General features: G+C 48.8%; 1 protein-coding gene and 1 pseudogene across 3 annotated transcripts in view; both read right to left on the bottom strand.

Moving 5' to 3' along the window:
• Window positions 1-4742, bottom strand: part of PRPSAP1 (phosphoribosyl pyrophosphate synthetase associated protein 1) — a 30585-nt gene extending 25843 nt beyond the window's left edge. The window contains exons 1-3 of one of the 3 annotated variants that reach the window (XM_081804436.1): window positions 4346-4742; window positions 2981-3025; window positions 149-201 (exon numbers count right to left, since the gene is read on the bottom strand). In XM_081804436.1, coding sequence (XP_081660562.1) covers window positions 149-201; window positions 2981-3025; window positions 4346-4515 — 268 coding nt within the window. In that variant the 5' untranslated portion in view covers window positions 4516-4742. The remainder of the gene's footprint in view (window positions 1-148; window positions 202-2980; window positions 3026-4345) is intronic. The other 2 variants (XM_006728047.3, XM_031037165.2) reach the window with 2 other exon arrangements.
• A 5788-nt stretch (window positions 4743-10530) lies between these two features.
• On the bottom strand, window positions 10531-11317 carry LOC102739744 (large ribosomal subunit protein eL31 pseudogene; annotated as a pseudogene).
• Window positions 11318-16106: the final 4789 nt, after the last annotated feature.

Below are 16106 nucleotides of genomic sequence, written 5' to 3'. Positions count from 1 at the left end.
GATCGAGTCCCGCATCGGGCTCCCTGCTCCGCGGGGAGCCTGCTTCTCCCTCTGCCTCTGCCTCTCTCTCTCTATCTCTCATGAATAAATAAATAAAATCTTTAAAAAAAAAAAAAAAAAGGATGTTTAAGAAATCATTTTAACTCACCTCCATTGGTCTCTTGATAGACCACAGATTTCCCCAATTCAGCACCAAGACGCCTATGTGGGGGGGAAAGGCAATTAAGAATGCTCTTTAAAAAAAACCCTCCAGTTCATATGCGTAGTTTAACAAAAAGGCTAAAATAACTAGACCAGCATTCTTTCCCAAAAAAAACAGAAAGTTCAGAAAGTTTAACGCATTAAGAACTACACATCTGCTACCCCTCCACAAGCAGCTTCAAGCGCCCACCACTTTGTGACACCCTCCTCTACTGGGGTCTGCGGCCAAAGTTTCATGTCCAGTTCATTGTTTTCTGAATCATAACGGTGTTGCAAAATCATTCCTACACAAACGCCTGGTTATTAGCGCTAGTTGCAAAACCACAAGCCAGAGGTAAAGGCCTCAACTGTCAAACGCATACAGACTTTATAGAGTATATAAATATATACTTTATATATATATACTTTATAGAGTATATACAGAAGTATATAGACATGAACCAAATGCGGTGTGAATCTTGTTTGGATCCTGATTAGAACAAACTAATTATAAAAAGCCTTTTTTGAGAGAGTGAGGGAAATATGAACAAGGATCAGTATTAAATGATATTAAGGAATTAACGGCATCAAAGATTTTATTTTTAAGTGAGCTCTACACCCAACGTGGGGCTTAAACTCACGACCTGGAGATCAAGAGCTGCATGATCTACCGACTAAGCCAGCCAGGCACCCCTGTGGTCGTTTTTTTTAATTATCAGCTAGCATTACCACTTTGACGAGTGAAATATTATGACACGGGGATGGAACCTGTTTAGAAATACTCCAGCCAGGTATGCCGTGGAGCAGTGAGCAAGGACATGGGGTTTGAGGTTTGTATTGAGAGGGACTACCGCGGCTTTCAGGGCTTTGATGACACCTCAGATGCAAGGCCTTCTGGCCAAGCGCCCGCCATTTCAGACCGTGGAGCGTTCTTGTACCCCGGCGGGGAGCAGCTTTCTCTCAAGTTTGCTGTGGCTGAACCAAGAAAGGAGACATACATAGATTTCTACAGAAATTACAATTCCATGATCGATTTTGAGATGAAGAAGGCTGGTATCTTTCAGAGTGCAAAGTGATGTTGGAACATAATTTCTTTGGGTTGCGTTCCATGAAGTCTGTCACTGACCTGTGTTCCCCAACTATGAAACATGAATCCTGGGGTATGAAATAGTTTCTCTTGATAAATAAACAATTAACAAGTAGTGTGCACAGTATAAATAAAAAAAATAAACTTATTCCAGTCAGGTCTACAATGGAATACTATTCAGCCTTAAAAAGGAATGAAATTCTGATACATGCTATATGAACCCTGAAAAAATTATTATTCTAAGTCAGACACAAAAGACAAATATTGCATGATTCCATTTGTAAGAGGTACTCAGAAATAGGCAAATTCAGACACAGAAAGTAGAACAGAAATTACCAGGGACTGGGAGGGAAGGGATTGGCGAGTTAGTTGGATATGGAGGTTCTGTTTGGCATAATGAAAAAGTTCTGGAAATGGATCTTGGTGACAGTTATACAACACTGTGGATGTACTTAATGCCACTGAATTATACACTTAAAAATGGTTAAATGGTACATTTTATGTTACGTATATTTTACCATAATTAAAAAAAAATACTCCTTAGGGTGCCTGGATGGCTCAGTCAGTAAGCATGTAACTCTTTTTTTTTTTTTTAAAGATTTTATTTATTTATTTGAGAGAGAGAATGAGAGAGAGAGAGAGAGAACACATGAGAGGGGATAGGGTCAGAGGACGAAGCAGACTCCCTGCCGAGCAGGGAGCCCGACGCGGGACTTGATCCAGGGACTCCAGGATCATGACCTGGGCCGAAGGCAGTCGCTTAACCAACTGAGCCACCCAGGCGTCCCAATGAGCATGTAACTCTTGATCTGCTGGTCATGAGTTCAAGCCCCATGTTGGGTATAGAGCTTACTTAACAAAACAAAACTCCAGCCAAAAAAAGGTGAGAGATGGGGAAAGTAAATGAAATAAGATTAACAAAAAGTTGCTAAATTGAAACTGGATGAAGGATACTGGGGGTTCTTTTTTTTTTTAAAGACTTCATTTATTTGACAGAGAGAGACACAGCTAGAGAGAGAATACAAGTAGGGGGAGCGGGAGAGGGAGAAGCCGGCCTCCCGCCGAGCAGGGAGCTGGATGCAGGGCTCGACCCCAGAACCCCAGGACCACGACCTGAGCCGAGGGCAGACGCCCAACAACTGAGCCACCCAGGCGCCCCGCTGGGGGTTAATTCTAACACACGTGTAACTTATACACATCCTGGGAATGTAACCCACCTAACTTTTTTATTGATTAAAGTGCATAACCAAAATGTTTGTGAAAATTCCTGCTTGGAAGTTCAGATCCAAAAGCAATCAGGAAATAAAATATCATAACCTCAGGGACCTTCAAACTTTGCCTAGTGGTAAAGGCCTTTTTTCAAATAAAATCTTACTCAGAAACTCCATATATGAAACAGATAAAGGAAGTATTTACAAATATTATTTACAGTAATTTAAAACATTTCTGGAACAAGGTAGGGAAGAACCTAATATTTAAAAAGCAAAACAGGTGGCGCCTGGGTGGCTCAGTCGTTAAGCGTCTGCCTTCGGCTCAGGTCATGATCCCAGAGTCCTGGGATCGAGCCCCGCATCGGGCTCCCTGCTCTGCGGGAAGCCTGCTTCTCCCTGTCCCACTCCCCCTGCTTGTGTTCCCTCTCTCACTGTGTATCTCTCTCTGTCAAATAAATAAAATCTTTAAAAAAATAAAAAAATAAAAAGCAAAACAATTGACCTTTTAAATGTGCCCTCCTCTCTCAGCAAGGTCACTGTCGTAAATCTGACCCAAAATAAACAAATATGAGCTTTACATTTAAAGCTAGCATTTTAGTTGGCCTCAAAAAGCCAGACATTTATCAGGGGTTAGAAACAGAAACTAGGTAGTAGGTTGCAAAAGGATTTACTCTTCTGAACTCACTTAAAACTCCAACTGAAAAGAACATAGGTATTACTGAGAAAATATGACTAAAGTTTCCCTTCTACATTTCCATCTAGAATCTAAAAACCGATTCTTGCAATTATTTATCAACTCCAAAAAACCCAGAGGAACTCTGATGTAAATCGCTTAAGATACAAAAATGACTTTGAATGTTAAAAAACAAGCTATTCATTCTATATCTTGCGTTTGTCACAAGTTTATCTGGAAAGGGCTCCTAAGGCCCTTCCTTTACATTAGAGCTCTGGGACTCTCCAACAGAGCCAACTAGAAAAGAGGTATTATTCAGAGGGCCACTGTGAGCCTCTGCTCTGCTACATGCTTTATCGTCATTATTTTGTTCATGCTCACGATGTTCCTGCCCAGTTAGAGAGCACCGTCCTTATCTTACCAGTGAAATTCAGGAAAATCAAGTCTCTTTGCCCAGTGCCACACAGGGCTAGTAAGGGGCAAGACTGAAAAGGCATCTCAGAGCTGTCGGACCCCAGAAGCCACTTGAGATCACTGGCTTCCTTGGGTTAAAAACATACGGAGAGGCAAAGACTTTGAATGATCGAGTCTAAAGTCGACTTAGGAAATACGATCAGACTTATCATTTCTACCACTAACTCCGACAAATCTGTTCCCCTGGGGTCGCCTTGCTCTCACTGCCCTCCCCTCCACCTCTGCTTCATTGGGGCATCCTGCGCCTTCCACCCGCAAGGCCCTGCAGCCGCCCCCCTAGTGCCGCCGTCCCCCAAGTGTGGCAGGTCCCCTGGCGCCGCCAGGCCCGGTCGTGCGTGCCACAGCTCCGGGACCTGCGGGCCTCGGGCCCACCGAGGAGACCTGGGGGTGGGGGCGACCTGTCTCCGAGGTCAACTCCCGCCGTGGGACAGGGAGCCGCGCCCAGAGCCCCCCGGTCCAGGCGCTTCCTCCGGGGGTGACGACAGCCTCCCCCCACCCCGGCCCGGGAAGTGGGTGAGAGGGCGAGCGGTGCAAGGAACCCCGCGCGGGGAGAAGTGAGAGAGTCGGCCGACCGCGTCCCCGCTGCAGAAGGGCCACCCGCGAGAGTCGGCCCGGTCCAGAACCCGCAGGACCGTGACTCCGCGGCCCGGGTGCAGGGCGACGCGGAGGGAAGGGGCGCCGGGACACCCCCCGGTCAGGGCCCCGCCCCCGCCCCCTTACTCGGTGATGCGCTTGGCCAGCTCGGTGCAGGCGGCCGTGGAGTTGGCCGAGAAGACTCGGTAGCCGGTGCGGGCGGCGTTCATGGCCGGGCGGGCGGCGGGGCGGGCTCGCGGGGCGCGGAGGGTCGAGGACGCGGAGAGCGGGGGCAGCAGCAGCAGCTTCTTGGGCATCGTCCGGCCCGAGGCGCGGTTACGGCCGGCCCGCGCCCGGAGCGGCTCTGACCCAGGCGGTTGCGAGGCGCGGGGTCCGGCTGGGGAAGGCGCCGAGACCCCAGGCACGGGAGGGGAGAGGCCCGAGACCCTCACGGTCCTCGGACCCGAGGCCGCCAAGGGCTGGGGCGGAACCCACGCTCGCCGCGACCGGCGTATGGGCCACCTCAGAGCCGGCGGCCAGGACACCGCCCCCTCTGGGACTCGGAGAGGCACCGGCTAGAGCGTCCCCGGAGCCGCCATCTCAGATGAGGGCAGGGCGGTGGACAACTCTTCTAAAGCTTGTTCTGCCCAGGGAAGCCTCACGAATCGCCCCGCTGCTTGCTTTTGTCGCTCCCACGGGAGCTCTTATGCTCTCATGTTCTTGGGCGGTGCGACCTCACTTGAGAGTGGTCCCAGCCTTTGCCAGCTTTTCTGCCAGGATCCAAAATGTCTGCGTCCGTGGAGGTTGACGATCTAGCTCTGCGCCTCTATGCTAACACAGCCCGAGCGCGGGGCGAGGCTCGAGCGCCCAGCTGGGATTGGTTTGAAAAGTGGAGGCGGCGTTGTTTTCCGCGGGTTGTTGCGGTGCCCCAGAGGTGGTGTGTGTGGACCCGAGCCTGAACTGTATTCCCCAAACAGGCTTTAACCTCGTATCTGCACCTAAGGCAAAGTTCCTTGAACGGGTCAAAGGACTCCTGCCAGTTACGGCTTTGCTCTCAATCATGGAAGCCCTTCTTCCTCCTCTTGCACAAGCCCCCGTCCCTCAGAGACCTATCGGGAGTAGCATCTGCTTGCTAGATCACCTCAATCCCAGGAAGCCACCCTCCGCCCCCGGACTGTACCGTATCATACTGTATGTATGATACCACGCATAGATGCTTGTGTTTCATTTTACCGTTGTGAACCATCTGTCTTCCCAACTAGGATGTAAACCCTCTTAGGGCAAGATTGTGTACAGCTGGGGCGCCTGGGCGGCTCAGTCGTTAAGCGTCTGCCTTCGGCTCAGGTCATGATCCCAGGATCCTGGGATCGAGCCCTGCATCGGGCTCCCTGCTCTGCGGGAAGCCTGCTTCTCCCTCTCCCGCTCCCCCTGCTTGTGTTCCCTCTCTCGCTGTGTCTATCCCTGTCAAATAAATAAATAAAATCTTAAAAAAAAAAGAGTGTGGGGCGCCTGGGTGGCTCAGTTGGTTGAGCGACTGCCTTCGGCTCAGGTCATGATCCTGGAGTCCCTGGATCGAGTCCCGCATCGGGCTCTCTGCTCGACAAGGAGCCTGCTTCTCCCTCTGACCCTCCCCCATCTCATGTGCTCTCTCTCTCTCTCTCATTCTCTCTGTCTCAAATAAATAAATAAAATCTTAAAAAAAAAAAAAAAAAGATTGTGTATAGTTTGGGGTTCAGATTTCCCAGTGTCTAGTGCAGTGTTATGGGTTCCAGAGGCACGCAATCAATACATGTTGAATGAGACCCAAGAAGTGAAAGGAGGGGAAGCCTTTGGATCACTAGTTATCAGCTGCCCCAGGATTGGGGAGGGAGGCCGGTGTTGTGCTTCTCAACACACACGGTACCGTCTTCTGAAAATATCTTTTAGGGACTCTGCCTGCTGTGACATTGGGCCTGAGGCAACAATAGATTGTGACTCATCACCTCAGGAAGGCTCACAATCCTAAAGCTTCAGGATTTGGAAACTGAACTATCCTGGGGCCTGCAGCAGCCTGGTCTACATTCTGCTGGCTTTCCAGAATTACTGCCCCACCCACCCTCTCCCTCCCCTTGGTACAGGTTAAATTAAAAAATAATAATAATAAAATAAAATAAATGTTTTTAAAGCACATGAGCTAAATAGCCTAAGCCAAATTATTTTTTTATTTTTATTATTTTTTGAAGATTTTATTTATTTATTTTTGAGAGAGAGTGCTCTAGTGGGGAGGGCGAGGGGCAGAGGGAGAGAGAAAGATCTCAAGCAGATTCCAAGCTGAGCAGGAGCCTGTGGCCGGGCTCCATCCCACGACCCTGAGATCATGACCTGAAGTCAAAACCAAAAGTCAGCGGCTTAACCGACTGAGCCACCCAGGTGCCCCCCAAATTATTTAACCATAAGCCTTGTCACCTTTTATTTTTAAAGCTTTTATTTTTAAGTAATCTCTACACCAAACGTGGGGCTCAAACGCACAACCCTGAGATCAAGAGTCACATGCTCTACTGACTGAGCCGGCCAGGCGCCCCACACCTTATATTCCCTTCTAAAACAAAAGGAAAGCACTTCCCTTCACATTTTCCTATCTGTATCCCCCAGAACCCCTGTACCATGTTCATTTGCTCAGGTCTCCTTGAACTGTACCTCCTCCTCTTTTCCCCCTGTGAGTGAACATGACCATGAGGTTCCCAGCCAATAAATCCCACGATTTATCATCTTTTACTCTTTTCTTCCCCTTGCTTTCTACATCTATCCGCTTATCCATGTGTTAACATTTACTCAGCACCTGCTATTTGCCAGGCCTGTTTTAGGTGTTTGGGATACTTTAGTAAAGAAAAAAAAAGACAGAAATTCCTTTTTTTTTTTTTTTTAAAGATTTTATTTATTTGACAGAGAGAGAGAGACACAGCGAGACAGGGAACACAAGCAGGGGGAGTTGGAGAGGGAGAAGCAGGCTCCCCGTCAAGCAGGAAGCCCGATGCAGGGTTCAATTCCAGGACCCTGGGATCATGACCTGAGCCGAAGGCAGACACTTAACGACTGAGACACCCAGGTGCCCCAAGACAGAAATTCCTACCCTGGAGGGGTACAGTCTAGCAGGGGAAGAGAGATCTAAAAGAACAAAAAATGAACAAACATCATAAATGAATAATTTATGTAATATGTTAGCAGGTTTTTCCTCTTGCAGCAGTAACAAAGTACCACAAACATAGTGGCCTAAAACAACACAAATTTATGACCTACAGTCGTCGAGGTCATAAGCCCTAAAATCACGGTGTTGGCAGGGCTGCATCCCTTCTGGAGGTTCCGGGGGAGAATCTGTTTCCTTGCCTTTTCCACTCTCTAGAGGCTACGTGCATTCGTTGCTCGTGGCCCCCCTCTTGAAAACCAGCATCTTCAAATCTCTCTCTCTGATCTGCGCTTCCATCGTCATGTCCTTTCCCACTCTGACACTCCTACCTCCCTCTGATAACGACCCTTGTAATTTCATTGGACTCAACGGGATATGCGGTATAATCTCCCCTCTCGAGGACCTTCACTTCACATCTGTGAAGTCCCTATCACCATATAAAGTAACCTATTCACAGGTTCTGAGGATAGGATGTCAGCATCTTTGGGGAGCTATTATTCTGCCTACAGCAGAAGGCCAAAAGCAAACAAACTAACCACACACACACACACACACACACACACAGGAGAGCAGAGGAAGGGGGTTCCGGAGAGGGGTAACAAGGTTTGTCTTTTCTACCTTCTGAATTACCTCTGGCATCCCTCCCAGCCCCTTGCCCCCCCCCCCACAGGCCTGTCACTAGGGTCAGCGGCCCCCCCCCCCACCGTGGGTTCCTTCATAGTGATCTCTTTCTCATCCTTCTCATCTTGGACCTCCTCCACTTAATCTGTCCTAAGAATCACCTGATGGATCGGAGTCTATGCTTCTTTCTGATGCTTCTGATTCAACAAGTTTGGGAAATACTTAGTAATGCATTCTCCACATAAGCTGGAGCGAGCTTTACATATACGGATGTGATAGTGACTCCCCTCAAAACCTATCTGTGGCGGGCGCCTGGGTGGCTCAGTTGGTTAAGCGACTGCCTTCGGCTCAGGTCATGATCCCGGAATCCTGGGATCGAGTCCCACATTGGGCTCCCGGCTCAGCGGGGAGCCTGCTTCTCCCTCTGATCCTCTTCCCTCTCATGCTGTTTCTCTCTCTCTCTCTCTCAAATAAATAAATAAATAAAATCTTTAAAAAAAAAAAAACCTATCTGTGGCTGCCTGTCACTTTTAGAATAAAGACAACCTCCTTGTGATCTCGCCCATTCCTGGGTCTTCAGTTTTATCCTCTTATTCTTCCAGTCGGCATCACCCTGACTGGGTTCCTCTAGCTCTGCACGGGCCTGTCTTCGGTTGCCACAGGGCTTTTGCATGTGCTGTTCTCGCTCCTCCTTACCACCCACTCCATTCTTATTCATCCTCAGCCCTAGAGAGCCTTCTCAGACCTCTCTGACTAGATCAAAGTCCCCTGGTATTGGCTCTCCCAGCAATACATTCTTAGACACTGGTCACACTTGCAAATTTATATTTTGTAAAGACCGCCAGTCATGACCCTATATCATTTCTCCTTTCTTCCTTTTAATGTTAGAACCAGCCCAGCTGGGGTCCTGGCCCAGCCTTCCTTGCAGCTAATACAGCCACGTGCCCACATTTGGCCAGTCGAGGGAGAACGGAAGTGATGCGTGCAGTGCCCAGGCCTCTCCTCCCCCCTGGTCTTCCACTGTCAGGAATGGACACCCCTGGCACATCCGCTGTTGGTCCAGAGACGGAGGCCACATGTTGAGGATGGAAGAGCCAACTCACCACCTGGGCCACTGGCTGACCTGGCCAGCCTTAGACCACCCACCTCTGCTCTGTTACACATGCAGATAAGGTCGGATAGGCTCGGAGAGCAGCTTAGCCTGTCCCCAGCTGGTCCTCACTGGCTGGGTGATTGTTTATCTCCTACCAGACTTAACTCCAAAAGGCAGGGATGGACTCTGTTCATCCTTGCATCCCTATCTCTGGACGGGATCTATCTCTGGATCCATCGGGTGCAGCCAGCCCATCTCAACTGTAGGAGTCTCGATAAGAAATCACAAAATGTAAGATTGGGAAGTACTCACTCTCACAAAGCCCCAGTGCCAAAGTTCCTACAAACATCCCTTATCACTCCACGGATGAGATGGGGAGGAAGGGCCATGAAAGATGAATTTGGGATAACCATTTGGGAGCCATCTCATGGTCCCCGGAAGACAGCCAGGCTCCTAGACTGTCTCAGGATGAAGCTGGGATTTGGGCACCTACTGTCACCAGAAGCACCCTCAGGGGAGGTGGGTCATCTCAGCTTGGGATCAAGAACAGCAGAGCCATGTTCTGTTTTAATGTGATGCTTCATTAAAAATGAACATTTGGGGGTGCCTGGGTGGCTCAGTTGGTTGAGCGTCTGGCTCTTGATTTTGGCTTGGGTGGTGATCTCACGGTCATGAGAACAAGCCCTGCACTGGGCTCCGTGCTCAGCGGGAAGTCCGCTGGAGATTCTCTCTTCTTCCTCTACCCCTCCCCTTCGTGCACTCTCTTTCTCTCAATAAATAAATGAATAAATAAATAAATAAAATCTTTAAAAAAATAAAAATGAACATTTGGATTATACTGTTGAAAGTTTTCCCCAGATTATTTTTTTTCTTTTTTTTAAAGTTTTTTTTTTTTAAGATTTTATTTATTTATTTGACAGAAAGAGCAAGAGAGGGAACACAAGCAGGGAGAGTGGGAGAGGGAGAAGCAGGCTTCCTGCGGAGCAGGGAGCCTGATGCGGGGCTCAATCCCAGGACCCTGGGATCATGACGTGAGCCGAAGGCAGACGCTCAACGAATGAGTGAGCCACCCAGACGCCCCTAAAGATTTTTTTTTTGTTTTAAGTAATCTCGGGGCCTGGGTGGCTCAGTCGGTTAAACAGCTGACACTTGATTTCAGCTCAGGTCCATGATCTCAGGGTCATGAGATTGAGCCCTGTGTCAGGCTCCATGCTGAGCATGCAGCCTGGTTAAGATTCTCTCTCCCTCTCCCTCTGCTCCTCCCCCCCACCGCGGGCATTCTCTCTCTCTCTTAAAAAAAATTAAAAATTAAATTAAATTAAAAAATAGATAATCTCTATGCCCAACATGGGGCTCGAACTCACAACCCCGAGATCAAGAGTCGCATGCTCCACCAACTGAGGCAGCCAGGTGCCCCACCCCACCTCACCCTTTTTTTTCTTTCAGTTTTATACCTTTATTTGACAATCAGCGATTAGTTCTCATCCACATTAACTATCTGTAGATGTTTGAAAGTGGTGACAGGTACATAGGTAACCGGTGTGTAGAGCTTGTTTGGTGAATCTTCATCCTCGTTATGTTTTCTGGACAACCGCACACGGATACGGTATGGAACATTCCTTATTCCTTTGGCCCAGACAGCTTTGTTGAGCCTGGTGTCAATGCGCACATCTGGAGTTCCCATCTGCTTCATGGCAAATTTCCGGATCTCTTTGAGTGCCTGAGGGGCACGCTTCTTGAAACCCACTCCGTGCATGCGCTTGTGAATGTTGATGGTGTATTCTCTGATCACTACCTCGTTGATGGCAGAACGGCCCTTCTTCTTCTCGCCACCCTTCTTTGCGGGAGCCACTCTGCCGGGCCCTGGTTGGAAAGCCACACTTTATAAATAATTAATGTGGCATCCTGGTGGCTCCCAAAATATTCCAGGTCCAGGCACATAGTAGGTGCTCAACATGTATTTGTGGACTCAGTCCTGGGGTGAGCCTGCAGACGAGGCCGGAGACGGTCATTATTTCTAGCTGGGCAGCCATGTGCTCAGCGAGAGGGGAGAGCAGGTCTTGGGTATAACCAGTTAGTCGCTCCATAGTGCCCCCTACTGGTCCTTGAGTTCCTTGAGCGGTCGCTGCCACGTGGTCCCATTACTGGGTCCTGCTGGGTTTAGCACAGCCCCCCGGGCACAGTTAGTGTTTGATAAACGCTTTGTCGGAAAGGGGAGAGCCAAGCAGTCCCGGGGACCCATCTCCCAGCCCTGCCTGGGCTTTGCAGCAATTCCAGGCTGCCTCGGGCGGCTGATGGTCCGTCAGGCCAAGCCCTCAGGAGGGTGTGATGCCTCAGCATCCTAACAGGAGGTCTTGGCCTTAGTCTGGTGTATCGGCCCCTATGGCCCAGGTAGATACGTCCTCCTGCGGAGTGGTGATGCTCACATCACCTCACGATATTCATCGTGTGTGGCTACCGGGGCCGATGCCCCCACGGCAACATTTCAGGGGCTTCCCCGAGGAGAGGGGTGCCAAGTGACAGCACAGCGCGGCCCGCTTCTCAGCGCCCAGAGAAAGAACCCACAACTGAAGAGCATTTAGCCGCAGGAAAGTGAGAAGCAACCCAGCGCCCCTTAATCACACAAGGGCTGACTAAATTACGGCACCTCCACGCAGCAGAGTATTTGGCAGCTCTCAAAAAGTTGGCTTCTTAAGGAATCACTGATGGTTTGGGAGGTGCTCACATACAATGTGGCTTGAACGATGTGGCAAGCAAACCGATTTAGAAATGATCTGTGGGGGGCGGGGCGCCTGCGTGGCTCAGTCAGTTAAGCATCCGGCTCTTGATCTTGGCTCAGGTCTTGATCTTGGGTCGTGAGTTCCAGCCCCCCGCTGGGCTCCACACTGGGCACGGAGCCTACTTTAAAAAAAGAAAAGAAAAAAGAAATGATCTGTGCGTATTTTTGTGGAGACAAAGTGAGAGCTGACAGATCTCCCCATGTTTCAAAGCAGCAGTGTCAAAGGGCCTTGGTCCGGCGAGTCACAGGGCAGCCCAGAGAAGAACCAGGGAGTGAAAGTCCAGCTCCTTGCCACTCCCTGGGGACAACTCTGAGTCTCCCCAGCTGTCCTGGGCCATAACCTGCTCAGTCACACAGCGCCGCCCCCCACACCACCACACACACACTCTTCCCTATTGCTGCTCCCTAGTTTCACTTCCCACATAAACTATTCACACATTCTTGTCACGGTGCCTGCTGCTGGGCGACCACAAGCTGAGACAAGGCTGTACCTACTAAGCTTCTGCTCATTTCATCTCCCACCAGACTTAACTCCAAAAGGCTTTTCCTTGTGTAAATTCCTAGGGGTCTACAGTGGTTCATTTGATGATCAATTTGGCTGGACCATGGTGCCCAGGTATTTGGTCAAATATAATTCTAGATAGTTCTGTGAAGGTTTTTTTTTTTTAAGATTTTATTTTTAAGTAATCTTTACACCCAGCTTGGGGCTCAAACTCACAACCCTGAGATCAAGAGTCACACATCCTACCAACTGAGCCAACCAGGTGCCCCAGATGAAGGTATTTTTTGGATCAGATTAACATTTAAATTCGTGGATTTTGAGTAGATTACCTTTCATAGTGTGGGTGGGCCGCATCTATCAGTGGAAGGCCTGACTAGAACAGAGATTGACCTCCTGGAGCAAGAGGGAATTTTGCCAGCTGACTGTCTTTGGACTCAGACTGCATCTCTTCCCTGAGTCTCCAGTCTGCCAGCCTTACTCCATCAGATTTTGGATGTCCATCTACACACAATGTTGTAGATATAATGTTTATATTACATATAATGTCAGTTCTGTTTCTCTGGAGAACTCTGATACAGGGTCTGAAATTAGGAGAAAGGGGTCCTTTTTTTTTTTTTAAGAGAGAGAGTGAGCGGGGGGGGGTGGGTAGGGAAGAGGGAGAATCTTTTTTTTTTCTTTTTTTTTTGAGAGAGAGAAAATCTTAAGCAGGCTCCACACCCAGCATGGAGCCTGATGTGGGGCTCGATCTCACAACCCTGAGATCATGACCTGAGCCAAAATCGAGAGTCCGATGCTTAACCGACTGAGCCACCCAGGCGCCCCCCTCTGCTCACTTATATTATAGGAGAAAAATGGAGGCAAAGGAAGACACAATTATTTGCTCAAGGTCATACAGCTGTTAAGAGTTGGCTCCCAGAGTCTGGCTCCCAAGACCACGCCCATTCTGGGCAACCTGCAGCCTCTCTCAGAGTCCCTGGGGCAGTAAGAGACTCCACCCCCCGATAATGTCCCAGTTTATTAATGGACCACAGCTATTGTTGGATATTTGTACTGTTTGGGGGTTTTCGCTGTTAAAGAGCCTAGACCCTCTCGAACCTGAAATGTGGCACACTTGATCCAGGCACCTTGTGACTTTCTCAATTATTTGGTCCATGACTTGTTATAACCTGTGTCCTTAATGTTCATCTCCTACCTTCTCAGGCTCTTCTGCCTCTGGCCTTTTTCCTGCTTCCATGTCTTTCTCTTTGATCTCCTCTTGCCAGTGCTGCTTGGAATCTGGTGATATGGGCAAGGAATCAGCTCTTGTTTGGCAGGAGCTTCTGCAGAAGTTCTAGAAGGCACTAGAAAGCACCAGAAGGTTTCTACTTGAACCAAAGTCTTCAATGAGGTATGGATATTTGTGAGACCCTGTAATACCTCCAGAGGCCTCCAGCAAGAGTTACTAAAAACCCCGCGATAGGTGGGGTCCTACTGAGGACTCTTCACTGTCATTCCATCTCAGGTTTTCCAGTGGTCATCTCAGCAGCTGTTCCCTATCACTGTCCTTGCTGAAGTTGGGAAAGGTCACTCCCTGCGTGCTTGGCTCTGTCTGCTCAGTATTTTGCTCTTGCCCCCAGCGTGGTTTCTGGTGTCCTATAGAGAGAATCAGCTCTGAGATCCAAGTTGGTATTATTTTTAGAAATAAAGATCATTCCGTCTCAGCTTGCTGAGGCCTGTTCAGAGAAAGAAAACAGAGAAAGGCTTCATATTTTTCCAAAGTTCGAGTGGGAGTGGAGCATCATGGATGCAAAACTCCTGAATCATTGCCTTAACTGTTCTCTTTTGTTCCGAAGATGACCTTGCCTTCCAAATCATTCATCCATCAGGGGCCAAGGCTGAGCAATCCTAAACACACCTCTCTTTGTCTTATTCAGACCCTTCTTGGACAATTCTTCCCGCCCAACCTGAACCTGTCCCCCCACCCCGTCTTCACGTTTTTAGAACAGAGGAGATCATGTTTCTACTGATCGTGCTGAACCGGCATTTCATTTATCAGCAGTATCATTGTTTTCTTAGACTTGAAGACCAAAATTAGGTTGAATATGGAACATGTCACCTTGTGCTGAGCAGAGCGGTTTTGTTCTTGCAGGAAACGTTCAGCGGGTCTGGACCCTCAAGGATCAGACGGGTCTTACAGAGAAAGAAAAAAATTGAAACTGGTCAAGTGAAGTCTCACTTCAAACTTCCAAGAGGACATTCTTTACAAAATGAGCAGAGGGGGGCGCCTGGGTGGCTCAGTCGATTAAGCATCGGACTCTCGACTATTATATATAATATAATATAACATAATATAATATTATATAATAATTCCTACCTAGAAGGGTTTTGTGATGGGTAAGCTTGTTAATACATGTCAGGCAGTTAGAACAGGGTCTGGCATATATGAACTATGAAGTGAAGGGAGGTGGGAAATATTTATACATATTTATTCGTCAGGAGGCAATCGGGAAAAGGAACCACATTCGTTACGTTATTTTTATTTGTTTATTTTTAAAGATTTTATTTTTTTGAGAGAGAGAGTGAGAGAGCACAAGAAGGGGGAGCGGCAGAGGGAGAGTGAGAAGCAGACTCCCCAGTGAGCAGGGAGCCCGATGCAGGGCTGGATCCCAGGACCCTGGAATCATGACCTGAGCCAAAGGCAGATGGTTAACCAACTGAGCCACGCAGGCACCCCTAAATAAATAATCTTAAAAAAAAAAAGGGGACACCTGGGTGGCTCAGTCGGTTATGCGTCTGCCTTCTGCTCAGGTCATGATCTTAGGGTTCTGGGATCGAGTCCTACATCAGGCTTCTTGCTCAGCAGGGAGTCTGCTTCTCCTTCGTCCTCTGCTGCTCCCCCTGCTTATGCTCTCCCTCTCTCTCTCTCTCTTTCTCTGTCAAATAAAACCTTAAAAAAAAAAAAAAGATAGGCCAAGGGGCATCTGGCTGGCTCAGTTGGTGGAGCATGCGCCTCTTGATCTCGGGGTTGTGAGTTCGAGTCCCACGTTGGGTATAGAGATTATTTAAAAGAAATAAAATCTTTAAAAATAAAAAATAAAGGTAGGCCTGAATGAAAGTGTGGCCATAGGAGGGAGAAAACAGCACAGATGGGCATAATGGACTTCAGCATGTGAGAAGCGGTGTGGTCTACCCGCAGCCCTGAGAGTGGGGGCTGAGGTCAGCTGAGGATGCAGAATGTTCTAGGCCAGAGAGAGATTGTGGCAGGGGTCCAGTTCTCAGATCCCAAGGTCCTCCACGTTCTCAGAAGGAGTGGGAGCCGAGAAGATTGTGGTTGGAGACCAGAGATGTCCCAGATGAGAAGAGGGGGAGCCCCTCCCACCCACAGCACAGCATGAGAGCAGGGAGGGCTTTGCAGGAGGAAGACAGGTGTTTGTGGAGGCTGTGTGGGGAGCTGGTGGGATGAGGACGCTGTGCCTGTCAGGGCAGGAGTCAGGGCTCCCTGGCCCATGAGGGGACAGCTCTGGGGTCCGATGCCCCTGCACTCAGTCCTGGTTCTGCTGGATCGCCTGGGGCACTCTCTCATCCCACACCTGTGTTTCTTCATCTATAAAACAGTGACCATGGTAACACCTGCCCAGGGTTATGAGATGGTGCATGTATGACAAGGTGGACGGAGGTGCCCAATGGGATCTTTCCTGTTTTCCAAGAATTACCTACCAGACCCCACTACCAAGAATAAAATGCATCCCACATTTTAAGTTCAGAAGACTA

Source organism: Leptonychotes weddellii, chromosome 15 (assembly GCF_054177405.1).
Source record: "Leptonychotes weddellii isolate Sample4059 chromosome 15, ASM5417740v2, whole genome shotgun sequence".
NCBI classification, from domain to species: domain Eukaryota; kingdom Metazoa; phylum Chordata; class Mammalia; order Carnivora; family Phocidae; genus Leptonychotes; species Leptonychotes weddellii.
This window is presented reverse-complemented; position numbering and strand designations above follow the sequence as displayed.